Consider the following 19945-nt stretch of genomic DNA (forward strand, 5'->3'; position numbering starts at 1 on the left):
TTACTGTATATTTATTTCTTCAAGACTTCTCTGTCTTCAGTTTCTATCCTTTAGTCATGCATAAAATCTGAATTTAGTTTTTTAATCTGTAGTTTCTTTTCCTCTTATCATTCTCATCAACTCTTATCCACATACTTCCTTGCCAAATTCCTTGCCATTGCATATTCTTCCTTCAATATTCCCATAATTATCAACCTAAATTATTCATATACAACTGTTTATATTTTATTTCTTTGAGCTGTAATGAAGTTAGCTCCTGTTCTCTCTAGGCTTATTGAGCTTCAGTCAAGCAATTCCACATACAGAGAACAGTTTAACTTCGCTTCTCTTATTTTTTTTCTGAGAGAACCAGGGCATATTGCAAGTAAGCTATGAGTAGTTGATTAGGCATGAATAGCTGTATATTACCACAGTATCTTTCATTCATTTACCAAATATTTGTCAAGCATCTACCATGTGCTAGCCAGTACTCAAGACACTGAGAATACAGCAGTGAATTATATTAAGTGATATTGGACAGTATTGAACAGGCCAGAGAAATCCTGGCCTGTCTATAGAGTTTAGCAAACCAGACAAGTTTGAACCCCTAGAGTCATGCTGTTCCCAAAACATGGTAACCACTAGCCACATGAGGCTAATTTCAATTTTAAATTAATTAAAATTAAATGAAATTTAAAATTCAGTTCCTCAATTGCAACTAGCCACATTTCTTTTGTTTTCAATTGAGGTATAGTTAATTTACAGTATTGTTTTAGTTTCAGGTATACAGCATACTGATTCAGTACTTTTGCAGATAATATTGCATTATAGGTTATTACAAGATAATGGGTATAACTCCCTGTGCTGTATAATAAATCCTTGTTGCTTATCTATTTTATATATAGTAGTTTGTTAATTCCATACCCCCAATTTGTCCCTTCCCCCTTCCCTCACCCCTTTGGTAACCACAAATTTGATTTCTATGTCTGTGAGTCTGTTTCTGTTTTTTATATACATTCATTTGTATTTTTTTTAGATTCCACATATAAGAGCTATTATATTGTATTTGTCTTTGTCAGACTCACTTCACTAAGCATAATATTCACTAGGTCCATCCATGTTGCTGCAACTGGCAATATTTCATTCTTTTTTATGGCTGAGTAATACTCCATTGTGTGTGTGTGTATAATGTGATATATATATATATATATATATCACATCTTCTTAATCCAATTGTCTATTGATGGGCATTTAGATTGTTGTTTGGCTATTGTAAACAGTGCTGCTATGAACATTGGGGTGCATGTATCTTTTCAAATTAGTGGGGTTTTTTTCTGGATATATACCCAGTAGTGGAATTGCTGGATCATATAGTACTGCTATTTTTAGTTTTTTAAGGAACCTCCATACTGTTTTCCATAGTGGTTGCACTAATTACATTCCCACCAACAGTACAAGAGGGTTCCCTTTTCTCCACATCCTCGCCAACATCTGTTATTTGTAGACTTGATAAAGGCCATTCTGACAGGTGTGAGGTGATACCTCACTGTGTTTTGTTTTGTTTTTTTCTAATGAGAAAGTATTTGATTTTTTTTATTTATTTTATTTACTTATTTTTTGGCTGCGTTGGGTCGTTGCTGCGCACAGGCTTTCTCCAGTTGTGGCGAGCGAGGGCTACTCTTCCTTGCAGTGTGCAGGTTTCTCATTGCAGCGGTTTCTCTTGTTGCGGAGCATGGCCTCTAGGCACACAGGCTTCAGTAGTTGCAGCATGTGGGCTCAGCAGTTGTGGCTTGTGGGCAGTAGAGCACAGGCTCAGTAGTTGTGGCACATGGGTTTAGTTGCTCTGCAGCATGTGGGATCTTCCCCGACCAGGGCTCAAACCCGTGTCCCCTGCATTGGCAGGCGGATTCTTAACCACTGCACCACCAGGGAAGTCCCTCATTGTGGTTTTGATTTGCATTTCTCTAATAATTAATAATGCTGAGCATCTTTTCATGTGCCTATTAGCCATCTGTATGACTTCTTTGGAAAAATGTCTGTTCGAGTCTTCTGCCCATTTTTTGATTAGATTTTCTTTTTTATATTGAGTTGGATGAGCTATTTTGGATATTAACCCCTTATCTGTCACATTGTTTATAAATATTTTTTCCCATCCTGTAGGTTGTCTTTTCGTTTTATGGTTTCCTTTGCTGTGCAGAAGGCTTTCAGTTTAATTAAGTCCCATTTGTTTATTTTTGCTTTTATTTCTTTTGCCTTGGAAGACTGATCCAAGAAAATATTGCTACAATTTATGTCAAAGAGTGTTTCACCTATGTTCTCTTACAGGAGTTTTATGGTTTCATGACTTACATTTAGATCTTTAAACTATTTTGAGTTTATTTTTGTATATGATATGAGAGAATATTCTAATCTCATTGTTTTACATGTGGCTGTCCAGTTTTCCCAGCGCCACTTGTTGAAGCCACATTTCAAGTGCTAAATAGCCCCATGTGGCTACTGACTAGCATATTTGACAATGTAGATATAGAACGTTTCCATCAACATAGAAATTTCTGTCAGATAGTACTTCTCTAAAGAAATTGGAATATGGAAAATTTTGAGCGTATGCAAAATGTAAAAATATGTCATAGGACAAGTTGGTTCCCTAAATTAGGAATGCACCTATGCTCAAAGTGCCAAAAAGGTGGTAGGAACTAGGTTGTTTCTTTGGCCCAAACTAGTATTAGCACAAAAAAATTCTCAGGATAACACAGATATATGGAATTACTCTATATTCTATACATAGGTACCTAAGTGCCTGTTCTACCAATGCCAGCTTGAAGAGTACTTTTGGGGTTTTAGACAACTTTCTAAATAACCTTCTACCAATCTCCACTCCCTTTTTTAGAAACATGTTTTTAAAACTCACCTAATAATGTTTTCAAAATAGAAGGAATGTTGTAACTCACTTGTTTCTCTGTTGACCTATTTCTCATTTTTATATATGAAACATTTATACTGTAACACTAGACTAAAGATTGTGTAAAATAGATTGTAAGCTCTCAGAGAGCAGAGAGCAAGCCTTTCCTGAGTTCTGGACCCCTCCTAATCTCTACCCTCTCACTTCTTAACACTCTAATATAATTAGTACCACATGTCCTGCAAGTATTTAGTAAATGTTCGTGGATGTCCTACACTCATCTATTCTAACTTATTCTTTTTTTTTCCCATTCAGGTTTTCTGATCTATATTTTCTTTCTCTTTACTTAACAGACAGTGTGGAACATTCATTATTAAGACAACTGGGCAGCTCTAGTCTAGCTCAACTGATTTCTTGTCCTATGATCCTTGTGTGGCCGAGATCCAGCTTCAACGAACCGGCTAGAAGCTGCCCATTGTGAAACTTAGGGTTAGTTAATACCTCACCATACTTATTTATTCCACTATAAGCTGTCTAAATTTGATGAAATTTGCTTTTTCAGTTGTTCTAAAAAATTATTTAGGTGGATGTGGCATGTTGGTTTTTTAATGTGTTAATCTAACTGTAGTGACATTTTCTACAACATGTTTTATCCATTCCATAAATAATAACCACATTGGGAATAGTGAGGTGTCTTTCATTTTCTCTGCTTTGTGTTATTTCTTTTCCTCTCAATGTTTTAGAAGTTATGTTTCATATTCTTTGATATTTATTTTAATATTTAGGATGAGTCATTTCTAATCCTAATAGAATTTTAGTACTTTCATGCCTTTTATCATATATTTAATCTTAATGAATCAGTTCTACTACTTTGCAATTCTGTCATTTTTTGTCTATTTTTTTTATTTGTTACTGCTACTCCTTATTTAATTTTGCTTCTACCATGGTTTTCAGAATTTGAATAGTACTTATACTCCTTTTTAAATAACATTTCCAAACATTGGAAATACCATCAACATGATCAGTATTCTTGCCTTTTCCTGTGATTAATTTGACTATAGTAAATTTTTTCTCTAATATTTGAGATAATGCTCCAGCCTTCCTATAACATAAGCCAGTTGGTACCAAATTTTATATAATATGGATCACCTAGTAGAGGTGTTTTGATAAAAGAAGGCTCACCTCTGACATGATCTCATAACATTGACTGATATTTTACTATATTTTGGTGTTCTTTTAATGTTTTAATCTTTTGACCTTTCCTTATGTTTTACCAATATATTCAGTTATATATGTTATCAGTTCTTAAAAGGACAATTAATTATTTCCATAAAAAGCAAAACTATTTCTTACACCAAAGAAAAACTTTAAATTCTGATTCTAAAGCCAATTCTTATTATAAAATTGGAAAATAGGTGGGGAGGAGAAGCCGTTGTTCAAAAGTTACAGAACAACTCATAAGTGTTTTTATCAATAAAATTTATTTGTAGTATGAAAAAAGCCTTCTTCAATCCATTTGCAGTTCTTTCACTGACCTCCTAATTTTAGCGAGAAGGGGAAAAGCCATAAATATTGGCATTACCCTAATAAATCTCTTTCCTTTCTTTTTCCATCCCCAAATATATTCCATGCTCAGCAGCAGAAATAATAAGACTTGGACCCCAAAGTTTTTCCTCATGAGTCAAACAGGGAGTTTCTTTTGAAACCGTAGTGAATGTGCTTGCCAGTCAAGTGGTTTCATGAGAACAGCAGGACCATATGAAATATATACTAGCATATGAGGATTCCATGTACATTAATTACTCTCAGTTTTTAGAAATGTAAAAAGACTAAAGTCCCACAATGAAATTTCAAGTTTTTTGTTCTGTAAATAAAAATTATTAACTACCAGTGTTAGAGATCTTCTTTTAATAGTACTATCCTTGAGAACAAAAAAAATTAATGTTTTGATTTTTAAAATGTTAAACATGATGCTAAACAAATCCTGGACTGTTAATAAAAATTAATGATGTATTATTGGATAAGGAATTTTGATAATTATGCATACCCAGGTGTGTTTTTCCACAGAGCTATATAGATTATATGTATGCACACATCTAATATATATACATAATATGCATACACACATACATATTTTATATATATACATGCATATATAATTCATACATATAGACTTTCTTAGAATTTAGCTTTATTTTGAGAAGCTAATCAAAACTGTGGAATTTATTGAAACCTAAATATATGGAGGATATCATCAACCTTCTTTATGGCCTAGCTTGATAGCCTAAACATGTTTTTCTAAAAACAGATTAGGAGGATGAAAATTCTCCCGACATATACTAAATAAAGCTCATTTTATTTTTTTCCTTTCTGTAGATTTTTTGTTTTTTTGTCTTTTGGGGGTTTTTTGCCGGCGCCACGCATCTTGCGGGATCTTACTTCCCCTACTAGGGATCGAACCTGAGCCACAACAGTGAAAGCTCTGAGTCCTAATTCCCTGGCAGAATTCCCTGTAGTATATCTCCTATAGGTAAATTTGAAAAGAAGTTTTTACTTACTTAGTACCCATTTTGAGAAGCCAATCTTAAGACAGCTGAAGTTCACTCTGTTTTAGAATGAAACGGGTAATACATTATTAGTCCCTGTACCAGAATCACAAGGTAATAAATTTGCAACCTATTTTCCTAAAACCTCTAATACAATCAGAGATAGAAAGATGGTAGCATGTCAAAAGATAAAGCATCTTGGAAAATTAAGACTTTAACTTCCTGTCAGCTGAGTTTTCAGGATAGCTTAGAAAAAGATGTATGATTTAGTTTATAACATTGCTTTATAAATTTCTGCCAATAATGGCAGTACATTATTTTCAAACATGTTTATACATGATAACTCCCATATGTTAGGAGTGTGTTTCCTGGATTTATGCTATATTTAACTATAAAATAATGAATTGGGGTCACACAAAAATTCTTTGTATTTTTTCCAGAAGTAGTGCTTCGATAGCATTAAAATATAGAATCAAAGGACTAGAAAAAATTTTAGGAGGGCATCCAATACAACTTTGATATCATGCTTCAACATGCCCTATTGTTATAATAGTAAATTGCTGGACCCTGAACCTATACTTTGACTAAAATGTACTCTGAAATCCCTATAGACTTCAGGGGGAAAGAGCCAAATTATACACAAAGGATGAATATAATATTCATCTTTGGTACCGTTTCTTTCAACCCTATTCAGTGTTTTCATTCCTGTATATAAATTCCTAAAACTAGGCTATCAGCTTCTGTACTTGCATGTTGAGTACTACTCTCTGATTAACAGCTAAAGTTATTGCTGTTGTTGGACCTGCTATGTGTGTTTCTGTCTCTCTGCTTTTATGTATTGCATAAATTTGCTAATATTTTCTGCATCCTCCTGGTTCCTCTCAGAAATCAAGTACCATTCAAGATCATTTACTTTAACATTGTCATTATTTCTCCTTTCCATGTGACATAATCCTTCTTCAGCTTTCTATATACAAGATTCATGGTTATCTGATGTTACCTGCTTTCTGACCTGTCAGGATCCACAGATATAAAATAGAAGGTGTAGATTTCAAACTAGTGAAATAACAGATTAAGAAATTCCCATTTTATCATTCTTTTTAGGCATGGTGCTTAAAATAGTATCAACTAATATAATGACAAGCCTGAATCTATCAAAGTAAAGATACATAGTAACAGTATGAATAGTCATTAAGACATTTTACTTAGGCTAGTGAGTGATACCATATTGACATCTGACTTATTTTTAAAACATGTAATTTTAAAATTTTCCATTTACTGATTTGTCAGTTTTCCTCATTTGGTATGTATTTATTAGTTAAAAGAAGCCATTACTTGATTATTTACTCATATTTTGGTACATAATTTTCTTTGTGAAGTTAGTATGTTAACCTCAGTTTTGCATTTCTGTTAAGGTGTGTACCCATAAGTAATGGTCATTCAGTATTTCTCTAAAGGTTATATAAGTCATAAATATCTTTCTGTACTTTCTCCCCTTTGGAAAGAAGGGGTGTAAGAAGCTACCTCTCTATACACAGGGACTAAAGTCCTTCTCTTCCTCCCCTGCTAAGAGTCTTTTCCTCAATTCAGCCCTCTTATTTGTTGGTTTTTGTTCCTCACCAGAGAAAACTGGGGGGACCCTAGATCCTCACACTCCTTTGGGATGTATGTACCTACAAGATTCCAGTATGCTCTTAGGCTTAACGAGAGAATTTCTAAAAAGAGGTTTTTTTATTAGACTAACTTTTTTCTTCATTTTTTCTTTGTGGAATAGAGAGGGTAAAATACATCTCTGAGAGTTTTTCTTTCCTGGGGAAAATAACACTTTTCAGGAAATGGTAGTTCCTTTGTGTTATTTTGTTATTTAAAGTGAGTCAAGTATAAAGGCTTCAAAGTAAATGTCTCAAAGTTCGTAGCATTTATTTTCCTCCCATTACTTATCATCAACAGGTTTTGTTGCATTCTCTCTAGATCTTTGTCTTTAATAGGTTTCAGTGCTTTTTTGCAGTTTTCCCTTTGGAAAATTACAAGTGAAAAATCAAACTACAATTAACCCTTAAACAACACGGGGATTAGGGACACCAACACACACACACACACACACACACACACACACCCTGAGTATAACGCATAATTGGCCCTCCATATCCACCATTCTGTATCTGTGGTTCCTCCCTGGTTCCTTATCTGTAAATTCAACCAATGGTGGATTAGTACTGTAGTTATTTATTGAAAAAAATCCACCTATCAGTAGACCCTCACAGTTCAAACCTGTGTGTCGTTCAAAAGTCAACTATATATTCTTCCTGTCCCTTGAATTCCCTAAGCCTACCAGTTGTACTCTTTCAATCTGGAAACAATTCACTGTCTATTCACCTGAATATCTCTTTTCCAACTTGTTTGCCAAGTACCATATCCTTGATGTTTGAATCAATTAAAAAAAAAAAAAAACTGTGCTGGCCATGAGAAAGACCTCCCCGTCCATCTGGCTTTCCCCCTTCTGGCTCTTAGCATTCTGAGTACCTCTATTTTCTATTTTGGATAGAATTTCTCCAAATTTTTAGGGACCCTGAGTCTTTTCTTATCCACCCAATTCAATTAATTTTCTTTTTTTTTCTTTCAGACAAACATTTTTTTTTATTGCATACTCTCCTGTCTTTTTATGGCTGCGTTGGGTCTTCATTGCTACATGTAGGCTTTCTCTAGTTGCAGCGAACGGGGGCTACTCTTCATTGCGGTGCGCAGGCTTCTCATTGTGGTGGCTCCTCTTGTTGCGGAGCACAGGCTCTAGGCACGTGGGCTTCAGTAGTTGTGGCTCACAGGCTGTAGAGCACAGGCTTAGTAGTTGTGGTGCATAGGCTTAGTTGCTCCGCAGCATGTGGGATCTTCCCGGACCAGGGCTCGAACCCGTGTCCCCTGCGTTGGCAGGTGGATTATTAACCACTGCACCACCAGGGAAGCCCCCAATTAATTTTCATTGACTGAAAATGATAGAGCTTAAGTATATTTACTATGTAGCCATTATATGTACACTGTCACCTCTGCTTTCATTTTCAAATATGGCTCTAAACTGAAAGAAAAGAAAGCAATCAAGCATACTTAATTTTGGAAGAGTTTTGCCAAATTCCAACCATATTACTGATGATATTTAAATTCACAATATAGTCCCAGAAAAGATGTCAATATTGGGCTAAGTATGTAATCTAATAACACTAACCTGAATTCTAGATTTGGGGAATAAAAGAAAGGGAGAAAAAAGGATCTTTCCCCTCCTTGACTTCCCTAAGAATAAAGAGAATGTTAGTTAACGCAAACACTCAATCCAATTTAGTAGAATTTCCAACAGTATAATGTAACATGAAAAAATTCAGGCAATATGGGAACGATGTTTTGGCTTAAGGAATCCAGCTTACAGGTAGCTAATTCATACTTAAGAGAGTGTCATTCTTGGTTTTCACAGCTTCTTTCCTTCTTCCATTTCTGAACCCCTTGGTAGTCTTTTTTTCTTTTTTTTTTTGGCTGCGTTGGGTCTTCATGTCTGTGCTCGGGCTTTCTCTAGTTGCAGCGAGGGTGGCTACTCTGCACTGTGGTGCACGAGCTTCTCATTGCGGTGGCTTCTCCTATTTCGGAGCATGGGCTCTAGACACACAAGCTTCAGTAGTTGTGGCACACGGGCTCAGTAGTTGTGGCTCACAAGCTCTAGAGCACAGGTTCAGTAGTTGTGGCACACGGGCTTAGTTGCTCCACGGCATGTGGGGTCTTCCCGGACCAGGGCTCAAACCCGTGTCCCCTGCATTGACAGGCGGATTCTTAACCACTGCACAACCAGGGAAGCCCCCCACTGGTACTCTTTTTTTTTTTTTTTTTTTTTTTAGCTGCATTGGGTTTTCATTGCTGCATGCGGGCTTTCTCTGGTTGCAGCGAGCAGGGGCTACTCTTCGTTCTGTTGCACAGGCTTCTCATTGCAGTGGCTTCCCTTGTTCCGGAGCATGATCTCTAGGCACGCAGGCTTGAGTAGTTGTGGGACCTGGGATTAGTTGCTCTGTGACATGTGGGATCTTCCCGGACCAGGGCTCAAACCCGTGTCCCCTGCATTGGCAGGCGGATTCTTAACCACTGTGCCTCCAGGGAAGCACCCCCCATTGGTCCTCTTAAGGCTCCATATTGTTCACAATGCTTCCTAATAATAACAGAGAGAGAACTTTGGAAGTATGAAAAAAAAAGAGAGAACCAGGATAGCTTTTGCTTGAATGTGGAATGTTTTATCCTTTTCTTTCTTTTGCTTTATGTATTATAAACATTATAAAAGGAAACTTTAAAAGATGATGATCAGGCACAGTGATATTTGTGTCTAATTCCTAAAGATCAGATGAAATTAGAAAGGATGATAGTTGACCAGAGGGCAAACAGCAGAAGCAAGAAGAACTACAATCCTGCAGCCTGTGGAACAAAAACCACATTCACATAAAGATAGACAAGATGAAAAGGCAGAGGGCTATGTACCAGACGGAGGAACAAGATAAAACACCAGAAAAACAACTAAAGAAAATGGAGATAGGCAATCTTCCAGAAAAAGAATTCAGAATAATGATAGTGAAGATGATCCAGGACCTCGGAAAAAGAATGGAGGCAAAGATCGAGAAGATGCAAGAAATGTTTCACAAAGATCTACAAGAATTAAAGAACAAACAAACAGAGATGAACAATACAATAACTGAAATAAAAAATACACTAGAAGGAATCAATAGCAGAATAACTGAGGCAGAAAAACGGATAAGCGACCTGGAAGACAGAATGGTGGAATTCACTGCTGTGGAACAGAATAAAGAAAAAAAGAATGAAAAGAAATTAACACAGCCCAAGAGACCTCTGGGACAACATTAAATGCAACAACATTCGCATTATAGGGGTCCCAGAAGGAGAAGAAAGAAAGGACCCAAGAAAATATGTGAAGAGATTATAGTCGAAAACTTCCCTAACATGGGAAAGGAAATAGCCCCCAAGTCCAGGAAGCACAGAGAGTCCCATACAGGATAAACCCAAAGAGTAACACGCCAAGACACATAGTAATCAAGTTGGCAAAAATTAAAGACAAAGAAAAATTATTGAAAGCAGCAAGGGAAAAATGACAAATAACATACAAGGGAACTTCCATAAGGTTAACAGCTGATTTCTCAGCAGAAATTCTATAAGCCAGAAGGGAGTGGCATGATATATTTAAAGTGATGAAAGGGAAGAACCTAAAACCAAGATTACTCTACCCGGCAAGGATCTCATTCAGATTCAGTGGAGAAATCAAAAGCTTTACAGACAAGCAAAAGCAAAGAGAGTTCAGCACCACCAAACCAGCTCTACAACAAATGCTAAAGGAACTTCTCTAAGTGGGAAACACAGGAGAAGGAAAGGACCTACAAAAACAAACCCAAAACAATTAAGAAAATGGTAATAGGAACATACATATCGGTAATTACCTTAAACGTGAATGGATTAAATGATCCAACCTAAAGACACAGGCTTGCTGAATGGATACAAAAACAAGACCCAGGCTTCCCTGGTGGCGCAGTGGTTGAGAGTCCGCCTGCCGATGCAGGGGACATGGGTTCGTGCCCCGGTCCAGGGAGATCCCGCATGCCGCGGAGCGGCTGGGCCCGTGAGCCATGGCCGCTGAGCCTGCGCATCCGGAGCCTGTGCTCTATAATGGGAGAGGCCACAACAGTGAGAGGCCCGCATACCGCAAAAAAAAAAAAAAAAAAACAAGACCCATATATATGCTGTCTACAAGAGACCCACTTCAGACCTAGGGACACATACAGACTGAAAGTGAGGGGATGGAAAAAGATATACCATGCAAATTGAAATCAAAAGAAAGCTGGAGTAGCAATACTCATATCAGACAATATAGACTTTAAACTAAAGAAGGTTACAAGAGACAAGGAAGGACACTACATAATGATCAAGGGATCAATCCAAGAAGAAGACATAACAATTATAAATATATATGCACCCAACATAGGAGCACCTCAATACATAAGGCAACTGCTAACAGCTCTAAAAGGGAAAATCGACAGTAACAAAATAATAGTGGGGGACTTTAACACCTCACTTACACCAATGGACAGATCATCCAAACAGAAAATTAAGGAAACACAAACTTTAAAAGACACAATAGACCAGATAGATTTAATTGATATTTATACGACATTCCATCCAAAAACAGCAAATTACATTTTCTTCTCAAGTGCACATGGAACATTCTCCAGGATAGATCACATCTTGGGTCACAAATAAAGCCTCGTTAATTTAAGAAAATTGAAATCATATCAAGAATCTTTTCTGACCACAACGCTATGAGATTAGAAATCAATTACAGGGAAAAAAAATGTAAAAAACAGAAACATATGGAGGCTAAACAATATGTTACTAAATAACCAAAAGATCACTGAAGATATCAAAGAGGAAATCAAAAAATACCTAGAGACAAATGACAATGAAAACATGATGATCCAAAACCTATGGGATGCAGCAAAAGCAGTTCTAAGAGGGAAGTTTACACCTATACAAGCCTACCTCAAGAAACAAGAAAAATCTCAAATAAACAATCTAACCTTACACCTAAAGCAACTAGAGAAACAAGAACAAACAAAACCCAAAGTTAGCAGAACAAAAGAAATCATAAAGATCAGAGCAGAAATAAATGAAATAGAAACAAAGAAAACAATAGCAAAGATCAATAAAACTAAAAGCTGGTTCTTTGAGAAGATAAACAAAATTGATTAACCATTAGCCAGACTTATCAAGAAAAAGAGGGAGAGGACTCAAATCAATAAAATTAGAAATGAAAAAGGAGAAATTACAACAGACACCACAGAAATACAGAGCATCCTAAGAGACTACTATAAGCAACTCTATGCCAATAAAATGGACAACCTGGAAGAAATGGACAAATTCTTAGAAAGGTATAACCTTCCAAGACTGAACCAGGAAGAAATAGAAAATATGAACACACCAATCACAAGTAATGAAATTGAAAGTGTGATTAAAAATCTTCCAACAAACAAAAGTCCAGGACCAGATGGCTTCACAGGTGAATTCTATCAAACATGTAGAGAAGAGCTAACACCCATCCTTCTCAAACTCTTCCAAAAAATTTCAGAGGAAGGAAAGCTCCCAAACTCATTCTATGTGGCCACCATCACCCTGATACCAAAACCAGACAAAGATACTACAAAAAAAGAGAATTACAGACCAATATCACTAATGAATATACATGTAAAAATCCTCAACAAAATACTAGCAAATAGAATCCAACAGCACATTAAAAGAATCATGCACCATGATCAAGTGGGATTTATCCCAGAGATGCAAGGATTCTTCATATACACAAATCAATGTGATACACCATATTAACAAATTGAAGAATAAAAACGATATGATCATCTCAATAGATGCAGAAAAAGCTTTTGACAAAATTCAACACCCATTTATGATAAAAAAAACTCTCCAGAAACTGGGCATAGAGGGAACCTACTTCAACATAATAAAGGCCATATATGACAAACCCACAGGAAACATCATTCTCAATGGTGAAAAATCGAAAGCATTTCCTCTAAGATCAGGAACAAGAAAAGAATGTCCATCCTCACCACTATTATTCAACATAGTTTTGGAAGTCCTAGGCATGGCAATCAGAGAAGAAAAATAAATAAAAGAAATACCAATTGGAAAAGAAGAAGTAAAACTGTCACTGTTTGCAGATGACATGATATCATGCATAGAGAATCCTAAAGATGCCACCAGAAAACTACTAGAACTAATCAATGAATTTGGTAAAGTTGCAGGATACAAAATTAATGCACAGAAATACACTAATGATGAAAAATCTGAACTAGGAAATAAGGAAACACTCCCATTTACCATTGCAACAAAAAGAATAAAACACCTAGGAATAAACCTACCTAGGGAGACAAAAGACCTGTATGCAGAAAACTATAAGACACTGATGAAAGAAATTAAAGATGATACCAACAGATGGAGAGATATACCATGTTCCTGGATTGGAAGAATCAATATTGAGAAAATGACTATACTACCCAAAGCAATCTACAGATTCAGTGCAATCCCTTTTAAATTACCAATGGCATTTTTTACAGAACTAGAACACAAAATCTTAAAATTTGTATGGACACACAAAAGACCCCGAATAGCCAAAGCAGTCTTGAGGGAAAAAAATGGAGCTGGAGGAATCAGAATCCCTGACTTCAGACTATACTACAAAGCTACAGTAATCAAGACAATATGGTACTGTCATGAAAACAGAAATATAGATCCATGGAACAGGATAGAAAGCCCAGAGATAAACCCACGCACCTATGGTCAACTAATCTATGACAAAGGAGGCAAGGATATACAATGGAGAAAAGACAGTCTCTTCAATAAGTGGTGCTGGGAAAACTGGACAGCTACATGTAAAAGAATGAAATTAGAACACTCCCTAACACCATACACAAAAATAAACTCAAAATAGATTTGAGACCTAAATGTAAGACCAGGCACTATAAAACTCTTAGAGGAAAACATAGGAAGAACACTCTTTGACATAAATCACAGCAAGATCTTTTTTGATCCACCTCTTAGAGTAATGGAAATAAAAAGAAAAATAGGGCTTCCCTGGTGGTGCAGTTGTTGAGAGTCCGCCTGCCGATGCAGGGGACACGGGTTCGTGCCCCAGTCCGGGAGGATCCCACATGCCGCAGAGCGGCTGGGCCCGTGAGCCATGGCCGCGGGGCCTGCGCGTCCGGAGCCTGTGCTCCGCAACGGGAGAGGCCACAACAGTGAGAGGCCCGCGTATCGCAAAAAAAAACCAAAAAAACAAAAATAAACAAATGGGACCTAATGAAACTTCAAAGCTTTTGCACAGCAAAGGAAACCATAAACAAGATGAAAAGACAACCCTCAGAATGGGAGAAAATATTTGCAAACGAATCATCGGACAAAGGATTAATCTCCAAAATATATAAACAGCTCATGCAGTTCAATATTACAAACAACCCAATCCAAAACTGAGCAGAAGACCTAAATAGACATTTCTCCAAAGATGACATACAGATGGCCAAGAAGCACATGAAAAGCTGCTCAACATCACTAATTATTAGAGAAATGCAAATCAAAACTACAATGAGGTTATCACCTCACACCAGTTTGAATGGGCATCATCAGAAAATCTACAAACAACAAATGCTGGAGAGGGTGTGGAGAGAAGGGAACCCTCTTGCAATGTTGGTGGGAATGTAAATTGATACAGCCACTATGGAGAACAGTATGGAGGTTCCTTAAAAAACTAAAAATAAAATTACCATATGATCCAGCAATCCCACTACTGGGCATATACCCAGAGAAAACCATATTTCAAAAAGACACATGCACCCCAATGTTCCTTGCAGCACTGTTTACAATAGCCAGGTCATGGAAACAACCATGACCGACAAACGGATAAAGAAGAAGTGGTACATATATACAATGGAATATTACTCAGCCATATAAAGGAACGAATTTGGGTCATTTGTTGAGACATGGATGGATCTAGAGACTGTCATACAGAGTGAAGTAAGTCAGAAGGAGAAAAACAAATATCGTATATCAATGCATATATGTGGAACCTAGAAAAATGGTACAGATGAACCAGTTTGCAGGGCCGAAATTGAGACATAGATGTAGAGAACAAATGTATGGACACCCAGTGGGGAAAGCAGTGGGGGGGGGGGGGGGGGTGATGAATTGGGCGATTGGGATTGACATGTATAGGCTGATGTGTATAAAATTGATGACTAATAAGAACCTGCTGTATAAAAAAATAAAAGAAAATTTAAAAAAGAAAAAAAAAGGATGTTAGTTAATATTCATCTTTTTGTAAATCTATATCTTACTAGATTTCAAATGGCCTGTCCTGTTTCCTCAAGGGATCTCATAAGTAAAACCCTAGATAATGAAATACAGACATTTTGCTTTGCAGTTTAACAGATTTGTATTTTTGAAGTTAAAAACTTTTTAATCCATTCACTTGCTTCTTGAAAATTACTTTCTAAATCATCATCACCTTTGCTTAAATTTTGTACACCCATTACAGAGAATTCAGCTTCCCTTATTTTCTTCTGAATGATGAATTATTGGGGAAAATATCCAAAATTCACTCTAAAGATTATCTCTTCATGTAAATCATCCAGTTGGTCTATTTTCTTTATTAAACATCCTTCAAACCAAACATCTTTATACACTCTAGTTAAAGGTAGCCAACAATATAGTATTCACTGACATGATTTAATCTCAGGTCATGCAGTTTCAAGACTCTTGTCTCTATTGTTAATAAATACAGTTTGTTCTAATAAGACAAGCTTGTCATTAGAGTCGGTCTGAATAGAGTCATGTGTAAGAATGTAACTTCATCTTTTCTCAGAGATAATTATATTCTCAGAGACTTGTCAAGTTCCAATATGAATATTAGCTTAACCTTCTCTGAAATACGATTATATCGATTCAGAATTACGAGTCGTTGTCTCTAGCACTTATTTCCTCTTGAATCTCACTCCCACCTTCACTGATGAGCAGCAGACAGACTTGATTTGATTATCTTATACAAATGAAAGCTATTTACCTATAGACAAGATCCTCTGATGTTTTATCAATCATATCGTTCCGTTTTCACTTCTGCTCCTTGTAGTAGTCAGAAAGTTCTTGACTTTGCTCATCTCTGCTCCCAGTTCTTACTAAATGCAGAAATGATATGTTTATCATTCAAATCAGGACACTTGAAAGGGGACACCAAAAATATTTTAAATTACATAATTTTTAAAATATGTACTTATTGACCAACAAAGAAGTTTATCACATTAATAAACCTATTAAATCATTCTGTTCAAAGGCTATTTTTCAAAACTTAAATTCTAATATTACAAAAGGCATAAACCTAGACTGTCCCTGGGAAATCGGAATGTAGGTAACCCTATTAATACATTTTTAAAAATGAAGGTAATATTAAAGTAGGATCAAAAAGTACAGTCTGAAAGACATTAAGCCATAAGGAATAGGTGTGAACTCTTCTATTACTTTAACCCTTGAAGCTTTATGGTTTCTGGCTTAGCCATTGATACAGCTATATAAATAAACTGAATTATGTTTAGGTATAATAAACCTGTTTCCCTATGTTATAAACATGAAATCATAGAATCATATAACCTAAGGACTACAGGGTCTACAACTGTGGAATAGCCTTACAATGTTAGTCTTAAAATATTGGTAACTTAACCTGTGTAACTAAATTTGCTATATAATTTCTAGGTAGTTCTAAAGAAAAGCTTCAGTTTAGTCACTGAAGATTGTTTAAAGTCCATGATAACATTCCTTATAAAAACTGCATTAATTTTGTTGATGTTGATGATAATTTGCTATAAAATCATGCTTAGAATATCACATTTTTGCTTATTATATTTTTCTAAGAATAACACCTCATGTTTATATAGCACCTTAAAATTTATGAGCACTTCACATACATTAATCTCATTTTATCCACTCAATATTTTTGTGACATAATCAGGCAACTTTTTACAAGAGAAGTGAGGCTTAGAAAGGTTAAGAAAATTGCCAAAGATGACATTACTATTAAGTGATAGAAACTCGAACTTCTGATTACTAATAAATTGTCACCTGTAAGGAGGCAAATGGGAAGTGGTTGGGTGGGGACCTGAGAAGATCCTTAGAGAACACAATATTTTTCAGAAATAATTTGTCTTATTCAAGAGTTATAGACCATCTATCATTGAATCACTAAAATTAAATCTTAAGACACAAATAAAATGTCTATTCTAATCCCTTAATCATCTAGGAGTCAAGATCAAAAAATAGTTCAATTCTAAAATAAACAAATTGGGCTTCCCTGGTGGCGCAGTGGTTGAGAGTCCGCCTGCCGATGTGGGGGACGCGGGTTCGTGCCCTGGTCCGGGAAGATCCCACGTGCCGTGGAGCAGCTGGGTCCGTGAGCCATGGCCGCTGAGCCTGGGCGTCCGGAGCCTGTGCTCTGCAACGGGAGAGGCCACAACAGTGAGAGGCCCGCATACCGCAAAAAATAAAATAATAAAATAAAATAAAATAAAATAAACAAATTGTAATAAACATGAAACTGTTTAGTCATGCTTTTATCAAGTAACCTAAGTATGAACAGTTTCCCAACCAAAACAGGAGTAATAGAATTACCCTAGAATTTAATTTTTTAGATTGTTAGTCAAAATTTTTCTTTAAAAGTGTTGTGCAATTCAGCACTCTGGGAAATATAAGGAACACAAGGTGAGAAAAGCCTTCTAAGTATCTCAGAAAAACTTTAATCCCTCTGAGAGTGAAAGATACCCACCTATAGGCAGTGCCATCTACTCTATATTTTGGGAACATGGCACATTTCCACGTTTTTGAGAACATAAAGTCCACCAAAAACAACAAATGAACCTTTGGTTGCTTTTCTTCTTCTTTTCCATTCTTCTTGCTAGTAACTGCAATATAGGCATTTATCAGTCTTTGTACAGACCCTCCATGTAGTGTTTGCTATTTGGGGTAAGGGTTATTCTAGTTTAGTTATCTTTTTTTACATCCTAATGACAAGTACCAAACTCATGCTACTTTTTATACTGATGAAATGTGACTCCAAGATAAATGGATCACTATCATAATTGCCTACTGAAGTCTCCTTAGCTCAAAAATTCTAACAGTGCCCACAGTTAAATATAGCTTAATGTCACTGAAATGAATTTTCTCACAACACTTACTTTGGTAACTATCTTTTCATTTATTTTACAATACTTTATAAATGTTTCTTTTCTGGTTAGGAGACTATTTTGTACCTTCACAAAGTATCCTTAAGTGATACAGTAAACTCTGTGTAACTGCACAATTTAAAACATTTTAAACCCTAGAAGCATCTAGGTCTGATATGCCATTAAAAAATTACCCATTGTTTTTATGACTTACTCCTGATAGTTAACTATTCTAGCGTTGGCAAATTGTTTCACTGTTAGTAGACATGCTCAGTCTTAAGTCAAAAGAATGGCATATATGCCCAAATCCTGGAAAGTACAACAGGTAATCAACCATGCCTCTTTAGAGAAATGGGGCTTATCTTAGAAGCTTTAGTTCATTTCCCTTAACTAAATATAAATTGCTAGTTTTTAGAAGAACTACTAGAACACTTGTACCATTTCTGTTGTCACATTCAAGCTGGGCAATTGATTTAGCCTACATGCTACTTCCAGTGTTTTATTCAGCTTTATGAGATAAACTTGGGCTCCTTGATATATTCGTCTTGAATCACAATATTTAAACTCAAATCATCTAAAGCAGGCAGAGCAAATAATGAGATTTTTTTTAGACAAAAGGATTTGTCTAAACACTGATGCTCTGAAGTAGGCATTTAGTCATTAGAGATGCCTTAGCTAACATTTTCCTGTTCTCAAGTGCATTGAGAAAAGCAGTATCTCCAGCAATCCTTATGTTCAGCAGTGAATCAAATAAAAATCATTTGTTGGGACTCATTCTATTCATGGAAGTTTTACTTAACAGTAGGATGTCACTCTATTAACACAAAAGTTTATTAATAATTACCTGATTTTCTCTGGTTAGTCGCTTTCTCAACCATAGGGTCTGCCTTCTAATTTTGTATATCACTAAGTACCTAAATCTTTTTTTTTTTTTTTAACAAATCTTTACCAAAGTTCAGGGCTGGCACAAAGGAAGTATAACCTAATAATTTAGTAATACCATTTGATGTAGCTATTCTCAGATCCTTTGTAGTGAGTCTTTTTTATAGCCCTAAGATGCCTCCCTGTCTAGCAGTAGGTTATAAGGTAACCTACTCTTTCTAGTGGGAATTTCCTAAAGTACACCTTCTCTCCTCAGAATGCCGGCCCAGTTAATATTATTTTTAAAATCTTCCCCTTATGGGCTTCCCTGGTGGCGCAGTGGTTGAGTCTGCCTGCCGATGCAGGGGACACGGGTTTGTGCCCCAGTCTGGGAAGATCCCACATGCCGCGGAGCGGCTAGGCCCGTGAGCCATGGCCACTGAGCCTGCGCGTCCGGAGCCTGTGCTCCGCAACGGGAGAGCCCACAACAGTGAGAGGCCCGACTACCGTAAAAAGAAAAACAAACAAAAAAAGGAGCGAAGGCAAAAATGTGTACAATCCAAGTAGATTCTCAGATTCAGAAGTAGGAATATAAAGCTTCTATTTTATTTGTGATAAATAAGACAAAGTGAGGGGTAGTAGAGAAGTGAAAGCACACACACACAAAATCTTCCCCTTAGGTAATAATAAAATAAGAGCCATTTAAAATGCATTAAAACCATTATTTTCTTTAAATCTCTTAATAGGAACCAAGGTTACATTCTGTGAGAAGAAGCTTTTCTCAACCTTCATCTGTAGGTTTGAAACCTCGATATTCTCGAAGCCCACACTTTCATCCTAGAAAACATTTCAGAGCAGAGAATTGA

At 36.2% G+C, this 19945-nt stretch overlaps 1 protein-coding gene across 1 annotated transcript in view; it reads left to right on the forward strand.

Annotated features, from left to right (window-relative positions):
• BOLL (boule homolog, RNA binding protein) overlaps window positions 1-19945 on the forward strand; it is a gene marked incomplete at both ends in the record, with an annotated part of 61287 nt that extends 41342 nt beyond the window's left edge. Inside the window, one exon of the mRNA XM_079709874.1 lies at window positions 19826-19945. Within this exon, the coding sequence (XP_079566000.1) occupies window positions 19826-19945 (120 nt within the window). The remainder of the gene's footprint in view (window positions 1-19825) is intronic.

This window comes from Hyperoodon ampullatus (assembly GCF_949752795.1).
Source record: "Hyperoodon ampullatus genome assembly, chromosome: 8".
NCBI lineage: Eukaryota > Metazoa > Chordata > Mammalia > Artiodactyla > Ziphiidae > Hyperoodon > Hyperoodon ampullatus.